Source organism: Gymnodraco acuticeps, unplaced genomic scaffold (assembly GCF_902827175.1).
Source record: "Gymnodraco acuticeps unplaced genomic scaffold, fGymAcu1.1, whole genome shotgun sequence".
NCBI classification, from domain to species: domain Eukaryota; kingdom Metazoa; phylum Chordata; class Actinopteri; order Perciformes; family Bathydraconidae; genus Gymnodraco; species Gymnodraco acuticeps.
Window position 1 is genome coordinate 1,900,032 of NW_022990701.1, and position 20,064 is coordinate 1,920,095.

At 43.5% G+C, this 20,064-nt stretch overlaps 1 protein-coding gene across 1 annotated transcript; it reads left to right on the forward strand.

Annotated features, from left to right (window-relative positions):
* The first annotated feature begins 90 nt into the window (after positions 1 to 90).
* Positions 91 to 1,362, forward strand: dctpp1 (dCTP pyrophosphatase 1). Its single transcript, XM_034231482.1, has one exon. It carries the CDS (start codon positions 220 to 222, stop codon positions 751 to 753), a length of 534 nt encoding a protein of 177 aa, XP_034087373.1. The 5' UTR covers positions 91 to 219; the 3' UTR covers positions 754 to 1,362.
* Positions 1,363 to 20,064: the final 18,702 nt, after the last annotated feature.

Sequence of the window (20,064 nt, forward strand, 5' to 3'; positions counted from 1 at the left end):
GGTGACATTTGAAATGAGTTTCGACGACGCTGGTTGCCATGGTAAAACTACAAAGCCCAGTCACACTGATCATTGGTGAGATTCCGGTTTCCGACATAAATCGCATCATATCCGGTTTGACATCTGGCGGGAATGCTTCACATGGTAGTTGTTGAACACGTTGTTTACAGTCTTTAACAACTTGTTTTTATAGCCAGCGCTGGTATAAAAAAAAAAAACATGATGGCTTCAAGCCGAAAAGACGCATGTGGATTAAACGGTGAGGAACCATCATTGTCTTTGACCAGCAACAACGACAAGTCACTTGTCAACGGAGCAACAACGGAGGCATCGGCTCTCTCAAAGCCGCAGAACGGAGGAGGAACCGGGGCAGAGAGGTTCGCCTTCAGCCCCGAGCCCACCATCGAGGACATTAGGCGGATGCAGGCGCAGTTTACGGACGAGAGGGACTGGAATCAGTTCCACCAGCCCCGCAACCTGCTTCTGGCGATGGTCGGGGAGGTGGGAGAGGTGTCGGAGCTCTTCCAGTGGCGGGGAGAGGTGGCCGAGGGCCTGCCGGCCTGGACCGAGGCCGAGCGAGAGCATCTGGCCCAGGAGCTCAGCGACGTGTTGATCTACCTGGTGGAGCTCGCCGAGAAGTGTAGAGTCGATCTACCCCAAGCAGTGCTTCGGAAAATGGCCCTTAATCGACTGAAATACCCCGCAAACAAAGTACATGGGTCGGCCAAAAAGTACACTGAGTACAAGGACTGAGTTTTGGAGGCACATGTCAATCAGGGGATTCATGTTGCAGAATAATTATGACCTACTACTGAACATTTTATTACAAATGTATTCTGGTTTGACTTGTTACATGCCTATGCATCCCTCTTTTACTTGAGTGTGTTTTCTGTGATACAAATGTGTTCGCCTATGAGTCTACTGTTATATGTTCAGTCATACACACACACACACACACATTTAGTAGGACATGCATTTGGGAAATACTGGCTTTTATTGAGTTTTACTTTTAAGCATTGTTTTTACTCCTAATCATTGATGTCCCTGTGTGAGTTTGAGGCAGTGCATACTCTTTAGCAGATACTATGACTGTTGTGCAGTCATAGTCTTTGGGGAGTATTTCGAAGAATGTATTGCTCACTCAACATGTTCTACATTTTCTCTTTCTCTTAGAAAGTTGATGGAGATGAAGCATGTGATTATTGTCCTGACCATCCCTGACAAAAGAGTAATTGTGAATGGTTTTTGGGTTAATTGTTTTTTTGGTTTAATCCTCCTTTTCCATCATTTGAATCAGCCCATCTTCTGTTGTGTTCACATCGCATGTCACATTTTTTCCAAAGTAAAAGTTGCTTTCATTCATTCCTGTGTATTTCCCATTCTTTTGTCATTCAGTAACCAGAAAACCAGTTAGTTGGTTGTTAAAGGTAAACTCAACAGCTTAAATGATGGGTTTTAAAGGATATACCTAATCCAAGGGTTGAATTATAAAAAAGCCTTGAAGTAAAGCTGGTTAAAGAGGTTTTAATGTTGTATGTATGCTTTCCATTGCATATTGTGAGGTATTTCTAAAACTCATTGATATAACTTGTCTCTCTGTAATAATTCAACACACCTCACATGCACCTCAACAACTTAACCCATCTTCCATTTACAAGAATCAACATTACAAAGTGACCTGGTAATGAACACATTAGCATTAAGAGAACAATTACAGTTAACTTGGCATTAATTTACCTTTTTTCACAAACATGGCAACACGCTTACATTCAGGCCTAACGACCACAAGGAAGTGTGATTTACTTGGTGCGTTTGTGGTCTGACTTGACTGATATATTTAACTGGAATTTAACTGGCGAAATCTTTCAGCAAAGATTTGAGATGCCCAAAACATGTCTGTGTACAAGACAGGGGCGTAACACAGTGATAAAAACGTCCATCATATTTTTCCCTTTGATACTTTTCAAGAAACAAACATTGCCCTCAGCTGTATTTCCTGATAGTCACTCAGAAGCATGAGTCATCCACAGGCTGGAGAGGAGAAGAGTCATGCATCACTAAAGTGTTTTTCTGTGTGCAAGTTGAGCCTCGCTTCAAAGTAAACAGCTTTTAACTTAAGGAAATATGACACGGCATGCCACATTAAGAATGAACAATTGTCCACTCCCTTGGTGTGTATCCAGAAACTCTGATATTTAAACTCTCCTCCTCTTCTGGCACTGGAATGTGTAAATACATCATTTTCATTTTAGGCTTTTTGAAGTGAAGGTTATGGAAAAACAAGGGCTCTGTTTTTGCTTTTTTTTTTCAAGTGAAGTAGAATATATTTGTTTTTCATGTTTGTTTTCATGGACTTCATGTACGCTCTAAGTCATACTTAAAGAAGAGTGGACGCATGGCTTGGATACGCTACAAATAAAGCAATGTTTTCTGAGAGTAAGAACCACCTAACAACTGTCATGGTAAATTGTATGTGTTTATGCTAGGGCTGCTTTAGAGGACCTAGAACTGCAAAGTGCATCTTTAATAGATTTTCAAGGATGCATTTATTACCACATTTTCTTTGCTTTAAAGTGGGAAATAAAAGCACACCTGCTATCTTTAAGTGCAAGATTAACACTCATTGTGCTTTTATTTTAATTATCAACAATTCAAGACTTCATTGTTCTTAAAAACTGAAAGATCACAGGGGAGTTGTCATGTTTTTTTGCTTTGAGAAAGAAGTAAGAAGGCTCCCATGGTGCCAGTCATTGTCTGAAGAATTTGCTGAGGGCTCAATTACATTTTAGACTTTGATGGTTAAATCTCAGATTTTCTACTTTATAGTGGTCAACCCAGCAGATACCATCAGTCCTGCTGTTGCTTTTTGTGGGTTTCAAAAGGCTGTGGGACATCTAGTTTGTCCGAGCTCACACAGATACGCTTTCAAAGAGACATTCACTTGAGTAAATGTATTTATTTCTTGTGTGTGAATAAGCTTCTGCTTTCTCTTTGTCTTTCTGGCCACTTCCTCCTCCTTTTCCTATCTGATTCACACACACATTGATGCTCTTTTATCCTGTCATACAGACAGCAGTAGGAGCTGTCAGATCTCACACAGTGGGGTTACCCAACAGCAGGGGTTCACATCCCTCACATACACGTGTACACACAGAAACACACACACAGAAACACACACTTATGGTTAGGCCTGATTTCTTCCCATTTGTGTAAGGCTGTCAGGGACAAGGGCATCTTAAATACCCCAAACTGATCCATTCAGAAGATCAACTTCTTGACAATGTGCTTCCTTTTCATAAATGTTACAGCTGAGCCAATATGGCAGTGTTTCAAGCAAAGCTCCCAGCCACAAATTAAACATTTATACGAGTGTCCCTGTGATTTGCAATTTAATCTTTATTATTCTCAAGGGTGAATTTGGTTACAGGCTAATGCGTTGCCATAAAACACATTGCTGAAAACACAAAACTCCCCTCATCTACATTTTTTACAATGCACTATTATGTAGAAGCTATAATGTAGAAACACAATTTGTAATGTGACTTGAATTTTTTTTGCACCCAGTAGGCCTTCTAATTGTGCAGCCCATTTCAGTAATATTTATATTCTATTATTGGATGAATACGAATCTGAAATTGAAGAAGAATATGTTTTTGTACAGTCGACTCCATTAGCTAGTTATTTTAGCTATGTCTCTTAGCAATACTTGCACTTCATGGCTAACATATTAGCCATCTTTATATCATAGGGTACCACAACTCTTACTAAAGGACAACTTTCCCAAGGATTTGGTCTTAATGTGAAGATGTCTTCATCGCTGCTTCATCTCACCAATCTAAGGTAAGAGTTAGCTGCATGTTCTACCAACCTGAAGCATGTACTGTATTAGCAGTATTTCCGCTGTTGCTATTGACTGCTTGCTAGCTTGTTTTTCTATTGTTTGCATGTGCAATCTTTGCATTCATGCAAGTTGTGAATTTATTGCTTACAATTGCTCATCTTTTCTTCAATGTTGTCTTTGGGCACATTTATTTTGATGCTTTAATGCTGTTATCTTGCAATGCAAAGTGGTAAAATGCATTGGTTTCATTATTAGAGTGAATTGTTCCTACAGTTTTCCCCCCGGGTTGCTATATAAATAAAGTTGGATTGGATTGTTGGTGATGTTTTTGTGGAGTTGCTACTGTAAATTGCGGCTCAAGGAGAGGATTATACAGTACTTTATAATGGCTTTACAACGTGTAATGTATTGTTTAATGACTTTAGAAATATAAACATTAGTGCACACATCCATTTCACGTACTTTTCCTGTAATGCTTTAAGGGAAATTCAACACGGCTATTGTTGCAAAGCCTATATAATGGTTAGTCACAGTCCCATTTTCTCCACAGACGTGTGACTTAATTATCCTTCATTCTATTATTCTTTGGTTTTCTATAAGAGCTGCCAGGCTCTTATTCCTAATTCATGGTGATCTGCTTTTTTACAACAGTTGAGATTGTTACTCTTGTTACTCTTTGTCTTTGCCATGTTGTCAGTGTTAAAATGAAACACTAAGTACATTTACTCAAGTTATTAATTACACATTTGAGGTGTTTGACTTAGTATTTTAATGTAATGTAAACGTTATACCTATGCATCCCCGAGGGAAATACAATTGTTTTTACAGCATCATCATGCACATTGGAAATCAGCAAAATGATCTCACAAATCACGTAAACGTCTTTACTTGTATTTCAGAAAAAGTTGTGTACAACCCATGATAAGTGTCATAACTAAAAGGTAGAGTAACAAATACAGGTAAGTAATCATACACACTAAAACAATTCCTTTAAAACAACATAACTAAGAAGAAGAACCCACACAGACAAAAAACATGTTTTTACTAGTGAGTGACATGACAGTTTGCATGCACAGTCCATCACAATTCTTCTTCATCAATTTAAAAAACAAAAACAAAGCAGGCCATACACGTTGACAACAACCTGAACATTAGTTTGGAAAACGACTGAAAAACTGTCATTTGCAAAAATTAAAGGTCCCATGTCATGCTTTTCCGGTTATTACCCGTCCCCTTGTGTAATGAAGGTTTTTCTGCATGTAAACGGTCTGCAAAGTCACAAACCCTCAAAGTACACCCTGTAGGGAGTAAAACTCTAACACAGAAAATACCTGTCTATGCTGCCCCAGAACGCCTCGTTGGAGATTTCTCTTTTTCTTCCTGGGTACAGGTATCCGTGGAGCTCCTCACACACACACACTCTCTCGCAGCGGCAAAACTGTGGCGCGCTTACACTGTAGGTGCACCATGTTTGGGGGTGCGGGTGCTAGTGGAGACTCAGCCCCCTCAGCACCACCCGCTTCCCGCGTCCATTCGCGATGTCTCGCCGACCCCACGCAGCAAGCAGGAAATGAACCCAGCTCACACTGTCCGCTCCTCGCAGCAGCAAGCCGTGCAACGTCCCGCCAACACGGCACCCAGACCCCACGCAGCATTCTCATCTGTTTGTCATTACTGGTGTCATTTTCTGGTTGTTAACGCTCAGGGGCGGATCTAGACAAATATTCATGGGGTGGCAAGAGGGTGGCAGGAGATTTTGAGGGGTGGCATCCCCTGGCAGAAGTATATGCTGATTTAAATCGCAATCATATCAATCAATTAGGGGTGTAACGGTACACGTACCCGTACTGAAATTATTCGGTACGGGCCCTTCGGTTTGGTACACGTGTGTACCGAACGAATATAGCGTTAAACGTAAAAAATTGAGAATATGAACAACTATCTGGAAGTAATCTCAGGTATATATCATAGAGCGACCAAGTCATTTCATTGGACGAGAGGCATACTATGAGAGCTGGTCACAGGGATGCGTTCAAATGTAGTCAGTAATTTGAGGAACTGTCGAAATGGCGAACGCAGATAAAGTTGAGCTCGAAAATCCTCCAGCATCATTGAAGTCTCCGGTTTGGGAACATTTTGGTTTCGCAGTTACGTACAAGGATGACGGACAAAGACAGGTGGACCGAACCAAAGCTGTTTGTCGGCATTGTTCAACTAACATTGGTTACGCGGCTGGCAATACATCAAACTTGCACTCATATGAAAAGGCATCACCCGAACGTGAATATCACCGGTACCAAAAGAAAAAAGACTGAAGTGCAAACCCAACTCCCACTAGCATTTAAGCCTCCACCACTCGCAAAAAGTTCAGACCGAGCCAAAGCTAATAAAAACGCCAAATATCCTTATGTTGCCATGTTAGCAAAGCGCTACCTGGCTGTATCTGCTACCTCTGTCCCTAGCGAGGGTGTTCTCCACAGCAGGAGACATTATTAGTGCCAGCAGATCTGCACTTTCGGCAAGCAATGTGGACAAGTTCATTTCTCTTTAAAAAAACATGAAAATACAATGACAAGCAAGTCCTAATGTCAAACTGGCTGCTTAGGTACTAGTACAGTACAGTTCAAATACAGATTATTTCAGTTCATCGAAATGCTGCACCTTAATGTTTATTTTATTATATTTTGTATTTATTTGAATACATTATTCACAGTTTAATAATAATTAACAAATATATATTTAATGTTTTGTGATAATTTTTTCTGCTGTACCGAAAACGTACCGAACCGAACCGTGACCTAAAAACCGAGGTACGTACCGAACCGAAATGTTTGTGAACCGTTACACCCCTACAATCAATATTAACTTGGAAAGGCACAATATTAATATTTTAACTCAATGACATAGGTGATATTATTGTGGCACATCAGTAAAGCCTTACATATGCATATATAAGGTGGCAGACGTAATTTAATGAATTTTAACTGAATGAGTTGGTTTCACTCTTAGACCAGCAGGGGTACCAAATATATGAAGACTGCTGCAATAAGTATATTAATTAACTGTCTCATCGATGTTTGTCTGAATGAATATGATACTATTAACAATCATATTATTCCTATCAGCTGTCAATCACTGTTAATAAATAATAATAATAATAATAATAGATTTAATTTGTTAGCGCTTTTACAGGTGCTCAAAGACGCTTTACAGATATAGTGAAGAACTGTTATGATTCACATATTCACTTATTATTGAATAAACTATATTTTTTGGAGGAGTTAATGATGAATGTTCATCAAGATGCTTGCTCACCCTCCTTCAAATTTGAAAAACAAGTAATTATATCATTATTGATATACAGTTACAACCTTGACTTTGCATCAGAAAGAACAAATATTAAAGAAGTGACTAACTGCATCAGTTGGGGTTAAAAAAACGTGTATTCAGCTAAAACATATACATCGCTGCAGTAAGTTATTGTCCAGTGGAAAGTTCTTACCTACTGGCCTAGTTAAATCAAAGTGGTTACTTTTTTTTGTCTGGGCAGTGTAGTTTTACACACCGTCTTATTTTACTTTCTCAGGACTTAAAACAGTTTTTTGGGGGCAGACCTCCACAAATAAAAAAATATATACACGCATACAATGTCATCATCTTAACAGTTTTTTATGCTCATCGAGTCATCCGTGAGCAGAGCATGAAGTTGGCATGCCTATTACAGCTGAATGCGGCGATTACCATGTTGTTCAGCAAAACGCCTCACAAACTTATTAAGATCTAAAGCTTTAGTGCGTTTTGATTCAATGCTGAGTGCAGCCAAACTTCACAGTCTCTTCTCTGTCATTGTAGACCGCAACTACCTCATTCCTTCCGTCTACTTGAGTCCGAAAGGCTTCTCGTTTTGCGCCGTCCCCCGTTCAAGTGAATTCGCCACCAATCATATTTCCACTCTCGCGCCAGGGACGGGGGAGGGGTTACAAGACTCGCGTCTTGTGCTGCATTCACCTGCACTCGGACATTAGAGATTTTCTCTCATAAATGTCCGATGAGCCACAACTTTTCTTTCAAAACAAAGATGCCAACTGGGGTGGCAGCTGGGGTGGCAAGGCTATTGTTTAGGGTGGCAGTTGCCACCCCATGCCACCCCGGTAGATCCGCCCCTGCTAACGCTATTGTAACACATAATCACTGATGTTCCGCTGTAACGGTGGTGGACTCATCAGAACAGAGTGGGCGAGCTGGCGAACATTGTTTTTAAATGTAGTGTATTGTTCAGTTTACCTCTTTGATGCAAGCAAGTTTTCCTCCTCTGACAAATAATGCTGAAAGTGAATTGAACTGAACTCGTTTAGCCTCAATGAATAAATGAAAGAGTGTCAAGTACAGGCCAGCCTCCGCCATGCTATTTCAGGATTCTGAACAATAACAGTTTGGTGAATATTCTTTTTGTTCCTTTGCTGCAGATTGCGGTATTGACGTTTCTTTGTTTCATTGTCGCTCTCTCCAGCAATGAAAAGAGAAAACAAAAAAAACACATCAAAGATGGTGCAGTTGTTGACAGCCTGCTGTTTATTTGAATCAAGCACTGCGAAACTATGAAAAGGGACAGCTAGCAAAGTGTGAAACGGATGGGCTAATGCTGTTGATTTCAACGTGTGACTATATAAACTTGGTGTGAAAAACATAGCTGCCAATGTTCTGTTTAAACAGACTTATCATCATTGTCAACCACGACAAGTGCCACTCGACAAGCTGTTCTACATTTCTCAGTAGCAGGGGGAGGAGAATTAGCCACAAAGTAAACGTTTCTCTTAACAATTCTCTGTCAATAATACATTCTCCATCTACAGTATGTTAATACAATGCATATCATCTGTAATGATTAACTACACACCGTCTCTCGGGACGTAGTGCTTAATCCTGCAGTCTTTTGCCTGGTGCTTTCTGCAGGAATCAGTTAATTTATTTTTGCTAACAGCATGCATGGTTGGAAATGGTGAAGGAAAGTATAATTTTAATGCCCTTCACTTTTTAATTTGAGCAGACCATTTAATCAAAAAATCATAATGTACGAGGCAGAGGCTTTCCCATTGATGGAATCTTTATTTAGTCGAATAAATGTTTACTCCCACATTGATGGCAATTTATATTCAGATTAAATGTTACATTTCTAGTTTAACTTTGTGTTGTGTCTCGTCAAATGTGTTAGTTATGTTTATGTATTTTGTCTGTCATTTCCTGTTTTATTTTGTACTTACCTCTTGTCTTTCATTTCAGGCCGTTTCTTCCTCCCCCTGTGAGTTTTTCCCGCATTCATCAGCGTCTGCCCCGCCCCTGATTGTTTCCACCTGTTCCCACTCACCTCATGTTTAAATAGTCCTGTCTCTCCTCTGTCCTGTGTCAGTTCGTCTCGTTTGTTTCCTCGAATGGTCGTGCCAAGCCTCAGCTCTGAAAGGATCGCTTTCTCTCATGTCAGGTTTTCTTATGTTTGTTTATTTTTGTTGGCTTAAAGTTTTTATTAAGTCCTCTTTTTGTTACGCTAGTTTCTTCCTCCTTGTGAGCGCTTTATGTTATTTCCACCACCTACTCTGTTAAGAGGGATTATCTGAACTTTGAAAAATAAATACACTTTTTTATTACATTCAATACTTTGTCTCTGGGTCGTGCATTTGGGTTCATCAGTTTGTGTCGAGGTCCTGACACTTTGTACATAATAAGTCAAATATAAAAGACCATATGTGAAGTATGACAAATAATACAAAATTACTTCAGTTGAAATTAGTTTGTTAGCTAATTATTGATTAACTTTACATTATATAATAAATATAAAATGGAACATGCAGAGAAAACAAAGTGTTGACTTACTCAACGCAAAGGAACCGTGTTTTCTATGATAGAAAATGTGTGTTTTCATCTACAGCAAGACCAATAATAAAGAGTTTGTGAGGCTATTTCTATTGACAGGAGCATTCAGATCTCAGTTTCCTTTGATATCCTCCTATTTCTCTTTGTGTCAGTGAGACCTGCAGCAAATAGGGAACAAACCATCAGAGAATAAACAATATAAACTTAAAAAGATTAAAAAAAGCCTTTATTCTATTTTTCATTGTGGTTTTATGTACATTTTAATTACATAGTAGGTTATTTAGAGTAGCCTAGCATTACAATGCAACTGCAATAATCCTCACACACTCCTGACAGCCTGAACAGAAAGTGGGCATTGTCTTATATTCGATGTGTGTGTTGCATGGCTTCAGCTCCAGATTGCATTAGATTGCAAAGGTGTTGCTGCTGCTATTCTGTCCAACCCCTGTAGATACTTGACATTGTGCTTTGCAGCAGGTACTAAATTGTGTAAAAGCTTAACGGTGAAGCACATCTGACAGATGTATCTGGCGAGTGGTTAATAACGGGAATGATCAAAGTGCGACAGAACAAGCACAGGTCCCATTCACATAATGGCCGCAGGGAGCCAAGAGCAACAAAGCGAATAAGTGACAGTGAGAGGCAGGGGGGATTGTTTTTGGATTGAGCCGTGCAGCATTCAAATACAATTAATGAGCAGCTGAGAGGCAGCACTGGTCAAAGGGTAAACTTGGTCACGTGGAGTAAAGGACATAAAAGAGTATTCAATGTTAGGATATATTAAAAATAATAAGGCTAACAAACTCCAACAATTCTAAAAGGGTTTGAGGTCTTGAATCCAGGCTTTTCAAGATGTGCACAACCGGAATCAACCATTGAATATAGAGGTGAATACTTTTTATACTCCAATTACTTTAAATAGGGAGGTGGGGCAGGGGTGTAAGCATACACGTTTTGTCTACAGTGTTTCTGCCTATTGATTGGTCCTTGCTGTTTGTCTATTTATTTCTCTAGCTTTACGTTGTCTGTAAAAGGTGTGCTGACGATAGCCCTTGTCTGAAACGATGACATATTCAGTCAGAAAACAGTGTTTTTGACGTCTTATGTGAGTGTACTACTGTGCAAGCAACTTTTATGACAACACGTTTGATGCAAAGAACAACAGCAACAGTGATTGAATCCCTCATCTGGCTCATCTGTGTATTTAGTTGATAGTTTTTGGAGAACAATAAAGGTTTTTGGCACAGAGGACTGAGCTCTATTACAGTATTTGGGGCTCTGGCTTTATTTAAGATCAATTCAATATTGGTTTTGCAAGATTTGTAAATAACAAAACATATAATATATCACCAGACTTCAATTTTTTGGATTAAATACTCAGACAAACTGACATCCTATCATACTATGAGTGACATGGTGTCAGGGCGCTTCTTGGCTTAACATATATATGTTGATCTGGAAACCAGCCACCATCTAGTAGCACCCCTCTACCGATTTCCTGGCATGTCCCAATCCCAGCATGCTCAGCTCCACGGCTCCTGGGGGGCTGCGTAGGAGTGACAGACAGTTAGTAGTGGCATCCTAAATCAGCCGTATAGACTGATCAAAGTCCTGCATTGTTGGACTGAAATTGGACTTTGGCTGGCTGAGGAAAGCTCAATATGAGGCAAGTTTCGGTGCTGTCTGGACTCATTTCAAGCTCAGTGTTTTGAAGGATTCATCACCCGGACTGTGGAAATGATAAAGGGCAAAAGTTAAATGCATAGTGACAAATACTTGGTTGGTTTTTTCCACCTGAGGGGGCTAAGAGACGTTGTTATTCATATGCAGAACCTAAGTCTTCATGCTAGCTGTTTCTGTTCGGAGCAATTTCTCACCTTTTTGCTTTTCTCTGCTGAGCGTGACCTTTTTTACTCACCAATCTGTAGTTGGAGGGGAACCTCATTCTCCCACAATGTCACGGCATGCACTCACTTGTATCAACTATATAAGAAGCAGAAGAGGCGGCTGAATTTCTGCAAAGCAGCCTGCATGTGATAGAATAGTCCCTTACAATGTCCTCTGTTTCTGAGTACTGAGGAGACAAGATACTCTCTGAATGGCGTCCAAGGCTATCCTTATTCAAAGAGACTGTTGCTACGTAGGACTGTTGCTATGGAGCAGTCTCTCATTGAGATGGACAGTTGTAGCCTCGCCACAGGGAGGAGCCCTTTCTCTCTAAAGCTTCCTGAAGAGCCCAAACCTGAGGGAGCCAGTGGGGCTTCCTTCTTCTTCTTCTTGTTCACAATGATAACAATAAAACAATGACTCACTCACACTGAGAAAAGAAGGAAACTGACCAAGTTCAAGAAGTAATGCAGCATATGTTCCCAGTGGCTCTCAACATTTGTTTGCTCTTTATGCGTCATTGCTCTCTTTTTGTTTTTCTCTCTACCCTCTGAGTTTACATTCTGAACAGTAGCTTTGTGAATAATCAGTCCCATAGTTGATCTATTGTAAAGGCCTCAAAGCATCCATGATGTTCACTTACTTTGAATTTTGCACACAGATGCTTGATTGCTGCAGGTTATTGCCTAGTTTCTGTTTTAATGGAAGCTAAGTAGTGATAAGATATGGCATCATTTAATTTATTTCAGTAGTATAATAATAAATAGTTGAAGCCGGGCTACAGCATGTCCTGTCAAACTGTTATAACATCCAAGATATTTGCAAAATGTAATGGAACATTTACTGAGAAGGATATATAATACGATTCTTGTTGCTGGATTTTACGAGAGATAATCATTCAGTTTCTACATGAACAGCAGTGGCGGCTGGTGGAAAATATTTTTGGTGGGGCTATGGAAATGGTGACCAAACCATACTAGGGCGGTCCTAGAAATGACCCCTTAAATTATGACTTCTGGTGATGTTAGAGGGGGAGGACAAATTGAGGCTTAAAAATATGAGATCATCCATAATCTTCAGTGTGGTTAGCTATATATGAATCTTCCAAAACTGTGCAACAGTACAGTAGGCCCACACAAACTGCAGAACACTGGTGCTTTGGGAACACTCAAATAATTTAATTCCCATTTAAAATCAGGAGACTCAATACGAACATTATGTGTGTGTGTGTGTGTGTGTCATACTTGCCAACCCTCCCGATTTTCGCGGGACACTCCCGCATTTCTCCCGATTTCTGACAAAATCTGATTTACTCACGACTGTTTCCACTCGGACTTTAATACAGCTACACCATTGTTTGGTTTCCATGGTAGCGTGTTTCTTTAGCAGCGCGCGCAACTCAAAGTCTGAGAGGGTGAGGAAGATGAAAACTGAACAAGAATCGACAACTCGACCCTCTGCTCACTCCTTTCCTGTAAAATACAGGTCCAGCCCACACATATACTCCATGGTGCTACAGGCAGTGCCCTTACAACTACAATAAGCATGTAAATGTTAATCTATAGCTCCGGCGATCCACTAGCACCGGAATCTCCACCTGCAGACGCAGCCATCCTCGACAACTACTGTAGCGTCACCTTGGATACGAGTCCAAACAACTCACAGACACACAGGCCAGGGCGCTGACAGGGCGCCCTTTGAGCATCAGATCTGACTACGCTGGTTGGCTGAAATTATGTTTCGGCGCCATAGTTTACAGATAGCAACAGTCAGCTTGTTGGCTGCTGCTGCTCTGGCTGAGGGCTCCTTTTATACCGCCCGGACGAGAGAGGGTAATGATACATGCTGCGGCCAGGCAGGAAACATGTGATTTATCAGTAACTTTAGACATCGTAAAACAATTTTAAACGAGATTTTATTGTAGATTATACATTTTACTGATACCAACTATATAATGTTTACCTTGTTCATTAAAAAAAAAAAGATATATATATTTTTGAAATATATTATTTTTAGGGCTGTCAAACAATTACAAATTGTAATCAGATTAATCACAGCTTAAACATTTATTAATCATGATTAATCACCATTCGAATTGTTGTGGGAATGGAAAGATAAATGAAAGAAGGCGGATATATCCATTTAACATACAGTGTCTATGTTTATTATAACATTTTTCTGCGTGTCAAAATGAAAGACAGCCCACATACCTGTCAATCATCAAACCGTGGGGTCTTAATTCATTACGTGTTGATTTCTTTCAACGGGGGAGTACTTCAGGGAAGTCGACAGGGGGGGGGCTAGTGGAGTACTTCGTGACCACAGAGTGTGAACGTTGTGATCAGCTGTTTTAGCGCAGTTCTCCAGTGAAGGGGAGGAGTCTCCCTCCGTAGCCGGTTGGCGTAGTTTTGGCACAATTCCGTTGTACAGACCGACGTTAACAGCAGCCCTGTCTGTGCACACGGAGACCGACTCTGTCGTCCGGTGATCTAACCGCCTTCTGGAAAAGCTTCACAAGTACGTCGGTACGCAAATGCGCTTTGTGACACAAGCAGTGGCGTTTTTATATGTACAAAAGTGGTGGGGCACAAAAAACGTAGATGTCTATATATAAGCTTCTGCAGTGAGGTTCATGGCTGGTGAGGCACTGGCACTGACTCTTCAGGTTTACAAATATTATATTTTGACCTAAATCAAAATATAATATTATTTTCAAAATCTTTTTTTGTCTGATGCTTCAATTAATTTTAAACAGACAGTTCAACAAAAGGATACCCAAAAGATGTAATTTTATCATTTAAATATTGAATTGTTCTCTCTTAGTAAGATCCCATTTTCAATAAAATTGCGGTCTTACCTTGACTTGAAGATGAAGTCCATTGGCCTATCCTTCTGGACAAACATCTCTATTACTTTTTTGTAAAAGTCCTCCTTATGTTCTTGTAGTTTCAAAAGTCTATCATAAATCTGATCTAATCGATATATTTATGATTCAAAAATTATAAAAGTATGGTAGACATGTGGATATTATCCGGCTGAACAAAACGTGCATTTATCTAACAGGTTTGTTTCCCACAGATCTTATTTGGAGCTATTTTCTAAAATCCTATGGAGAAATATCATTGCTTTTTTGTCGAGGGAAGCCATGCGCAGCTTACTACCTGGTTTTAGGACGCGTCACTGCAGCTCTCGTCTCCTCTTCACACACCACACTTTTCGCGGCACACGTACTTACAGCCAATCAGCTCTGAATGATGTGAGATGACGTATGGTGGGGATGGCAGCTCTCTGCCCCTATGGTCATTATTTTTTTGCCACACACATTAAATAGGAAAATATTCTGAGCATGCGCAGTGTAGTTTTTACAGTCACCATTGACTTAAACAGGGAGAGGGAGGGGCAGGATCGGGTTTTGTCCCACACGGCTCTAAACAGCTCAATAGGCACACACTGTAGACACTAATTAGAAGAACACTGACTAAAACAGCAATGAGACGAATCAGATGATTAAACATGATCTTAAAATATATTTTATATATATTTTAATTTTTTTTAATACTTTCTACTGACACTAGGTGGGGCTGTGCCCCACCTGCCCCTAATGACCAGTCGCCACTGGACACAAGTGACGGTATGCATTTCAGATTACGCACATAATGTACCAGTTATGTGTTACCTGTACTACAGCAAAAGTATTCTCCGTCGGGACTTCCTGCAACAACACCACGCGTTATCTTGATTCTGATTGGCCAGAAGACATTATCAAAGATGTTCTATTGAGAAGACGATCACTACGTGACAAACGTTTTCAAAGCCGTTTCTGGTCTTCGGTATTTCCAGACAAGTGGCTACTGAAATCAATCTTACTAACTGCTGTCTATGCAATTTACTCCGCGCGAGTTGGCAGACTTTATTTAGCTTACTTTAACATCATTTTTCATGGTGGGGCTAAGCCATTTCTTGGTATGGGTGTAGCCTACCCCAGCCATACCCTGGCGCTGCCACTGGTGGGATGTATGGGACGGGCATTAAATGCGTTAAATATTTTAACGCAATTAATTCAAAAAATGTATTACCGCCGTTAACGCGATAATTTTGACAGCATTAATTATTTTTAATTTTTAATGACAATCAAACATGTGGGAAGAGGGGGGGCAGCGCCCCTAGCGCACCTATGGGCCGGCCGCCACTGATGAACAGGTAGTGTCTTTAAAGATAAATCCCACTTCATCCTCTATAACAAGAGAGGTGGGATTTATTAGTTATAGGCATTGGAAGTGTGTTACTGAGGGATATCCTCACAAGAAGGACATGTGTGTGTTGTGTCTCAGTTCTCATTCATAACACTCCGTTCGATGTCTCACTATGGATGCGCCTCATCGCGGAGCAAACAGAAGCATCAATCTCATTATGCCAATCCTGATTGGCTGGAGATCTTGACGTCAGCGTCAGGGAAATCACCCCCTATAAGTAGCTTGCGCCACAACGCATGCGCCATTCAAACACCTCTTCTCGCTTCAGAGCACATCTCTATGGTAGCCGGACAAGCTTCACGGTCCACAGACTGAACCCAAATATCCATTTCGGTCGACGGGCGCTTGCCGGCTACTCCTTCTGCTTCGCAGGAAGACGGTAATTACTAACACTAGTTATTGTTGAAATCGACCTCGCCGCTCTCTTTCCCCGGAAAGTAAGCTAGGTCTGATTTTTTCAAGCTAACGTTAGCTTGCTCCCTCACTACCGACACCACGGTAGCGAGGAAGTATTTTCTTTTCTCTTCCCCACGGAGGAGGAAAGGATTAAAAGGAGCATACTGCCACACCAGTCAGTATTCTCCGGGAATAAAAGACCCACACCGTCCTTTTCTCCGGATTAAGGACAGGGTGGTAACACCTTTTTTTCTCCCAACTTACCTGTTGAGAGCGGGTCCTCTCCACGCCACGAGGCGAACAAGATGGACGCCTCTCTCCCTCACACCAGAGGAGTCAGGGACTCGGTGGCTCGACTCTGCGGCTGCGGGTTGAAGATCTCGGGCACAGACACACACCAGGTCTGCTCGTCCTGCCTCGGGCTGGAACACGCCCGAGGCGCTATCGACAACCCCGGCTCGTGCGGACATTGTGTCCGCTTCACCGTAAAGAGCCTCCGCCGACGGCTAGCACGCCAAGCTAGCCTGTCGGAGCAGGAACCCCCCATGTCCTCTGACCTGCCGGCCGGCAGTCAAGACGCGGGGACATCTGCCACAGAGAGTGAACCCCTCTCCATGTCGGTCTGGGGCTCAGTATCTGAGATGGCCGCAGAACCGGATTCCCGCGCCCTGGCAGGCCGGGACCCGGTGGCGGCAAGACACGCGGGAACGGGACCCCACGCTTTACCGAGCTGGGGCTCTCAGTTAGACCTCACCATGGTCTCACCCGCGGAGGATGTCCTCGAGCTTCACTAAGACGAGGACGAAGAGGACGCCTCGGTGTTCCTCCTGTCCGAGTCGGATGAACATGAAGAGGACATCTTCATGTCATCGGCTCAGGCTGCAAAGCCTGGAGCGAGGGCTGCTCTCCCAGACGATAGCACGATAGCACGATGCGGCCAGACTCGACATCCCGTGGCCTGAAATGGCCAAGGAGACCTCCAGGTCCCGCTACGAAGGGAAACATTTTCCCCAAGCAGCGCGGACAAAGAGGCAACTCCTTCCGGTCTTCCCGGAGATGTTGGATGAGGTGTCGGTCTCGTGGAGAGACCGGCCCTTCAGCAACAAGGTCCCAATCCAGGTTGCCTCCTCCCTAGACTGTGACGGAATGGAGAAGCTCGGCCTGCTCCGCATGCCGCCCATGGAACCGCTGGTAGCAGCCCACCTCCTACCGAGGATGGGCCCGTCACCAAGCAGGAACCCCACGCTGCCGGCAAAGTCGGACCGATTTCAGTCGACAATGACTGAACGGTCCTACAAAGCCGCAGCGTTGTCCGCCAGGGCCCTGAATGTGGCCTCGCTGCTAACCGCTTACCAAGCGGAGCTCTGCGAGGACCTGTCGGGTAACCCGGGGGCAGCCACTCTGGACGAGATGGCAGCGGTCACAGACATCTGTCTCCGTGTCCAACGCTGCGCCGTCCAGGCCACAGGTAAGGCAATGGGGATCATGGTGGTGCAGGAAAGAGCGAGATGGCTCAACCTCACCAACCTCCCAGACCGGGAAAAGGAGGATGTGCTGGATATGCCCATCGTTCCCGAGGGAATTTTCGGCTCCGCTCTTGCTTCCATGCAAAAGAGGTGTGAGTCGAAAAAGAGGGAGGACGAGGCACTCCACCTCTGCCTCCCTCGAAGGGTCCAGCCGCTGCCTTCGCAGCAGCAGTCCTTCGCCCAAGCTGCCTTGAACCCTGCTCGGTTTAAAACACCGAAAACGCAGTGGTCGCAGCCCGCCCCGAGTCCCCAGCCCAGGCTGGAGACGAGGGCGAGCTGGCCCAGAAAATCTCCGGTTCCGGCTGCAGCTCAGGCGCAGCCAACCCAGAATTTCGGCCAGCAGGCGAGGAAGAAGAAGCGAGCGGCGTGACAGCCCCTCCTTCTCCCCTCCGTGACAGAGCTGGAAGTCCACGGTTCCCCAGCTCTAAATGTGTTCCCGCCGCCTCGAGAGATGCCTCAACACCATCCTCAAGTCCGCGAAAACACATGTCACAAATATGTTTGTTCCTCTGTCATTAAACATTTGCCGCTGACGCATCCAGGCTTCAGGCCGAGGGCGCAGCTCAAAAAAATGATAAGAAAAACAATAAAACCAATAAACAGCCCGTCAACTGTTCCCCTTCTGAGAGCAGCTTCGGCATCTCTCAAAAGGCGGATTACAGGCGGGTCTGTGAAGGCACCACCGTCACGCGCATGCGCAGTGCCGGCTGGGGTTTTAAAAGCACCACCGCCACGCGCATGCGCAGTGCCGGCTGGGGTTGTGAAGGCACCACCGTCATGCGCATGCGCAGTGTCGGTGGGGATTGTCGAAAGGGGGGCACCACTGTGTTCAGACACTAGAGGGCCCCATAACACAACAAATAGAGACTCAGAGGGGAAGAGATGTGACATCTCCACTGGCTCTAAGGAGCATGCAGTGGAAGATGCTCACATCATCTGCTTGGGTTTTCAAGACAGTAACACGGGGCTACAGACTCCAATTCGCTGTCACCCCTCCTCGCTTCTCGGGCATTCTGCATTCGCAGGCCCGAGGAGAGTCAGCCCATATTCTGGAGAAAGAGATTCTCTCTCTCCTAGAAAAGAGGGCTATATCTATTGTACCCGCCGAGCAGAGTCAGGGCGGCTTCTATTCCAAGTACTTCCTCGTTCCCAAACGGGGAGGGAACGGAATTCGGCCAATACTTGATTTGAGGGCTCTGAACAAATATCTAAGAAGATATAAGTTCAGAATGCTCACTCACACATCTCCGCTGCGGCTCGTGCGACAAGACGACTGGTTCACATCAGTCGACCTGAAAGATGCGTATTTTCACATCCCAGTATATTATCCACACAGGAAATATCTGAGATTCGCATTTCAGGGGATCTGTTATGAATACAGAGTACTCCCCTTCGGTCTGTCTCTCAGTCCAAGGGTGTTTGTACGATGTACGGAAGCCGCGATAGCCCCGTTAAGACAACAGGGTATTCGCCTGGCGACCTACCTGGACGACTGGCTGCTTCTCGCACAGTCGGAGCAGGAGGCTGTTACGCAGACAAATGTCCTCGTAAAGCACCTGCTCAACCTGGGTTTCATAATAAACACAGAGAAGAGCATGTTGTGCCCCGCGCAGACTATACTCTTCCTGGGTTTACAACTGAACTCGGTGCCCTTTTCAGCTCGCTTATCAGTGGATAGAGTGAAAGCTTTCAGAGCTTGTCTCGCTCTTTTCCAGCTGCGCAAACATGTTGTCTTCAGATCATGCCTGCGATTGCTGGGGCTCATGGCGTCAGCCATCCTGGTCGTACGACTGGGACGCTTACACATGAGGGAGTTTCAGCGCTGGGTGGCCGCCCTAAAACTAAACCCTGCGCGCCATGGCGCGCGGAGAGTGATGGTTACTGCGAAATGCGTAATGGCACTGCGCCACTGGCTGCACCCGACTTTTCTAGTACGAGGTGTGCCTATGGGTGCTGTCCTTTCACGGAAAGTGGTCACCACGGACGCATGGTATTTATGAAGGTCGCCCGGTGAGGGGTCTCTGGAGCAGAGACCTCCAGCGGGCGCACATAAATTACCTGGAGCTTTTAGCGGTGTTTCTCACCCTAAAACGCTTTCTGCCTTTCCTCAGGGGACATCACGTCCTCGTGAGGACAGACAATACGACCACAATATCGTATATTAACCGCCAAGGGGGTTTGCGTTCTCTCCAGTTACACACACTGGCGCGCAAACTTATCCTATGGAGCGGTAGGCGTCTTCTCTCTCTGAGAGCGACGCACGTACCGGGAGTGAGGAACCTCGGGGCAGATC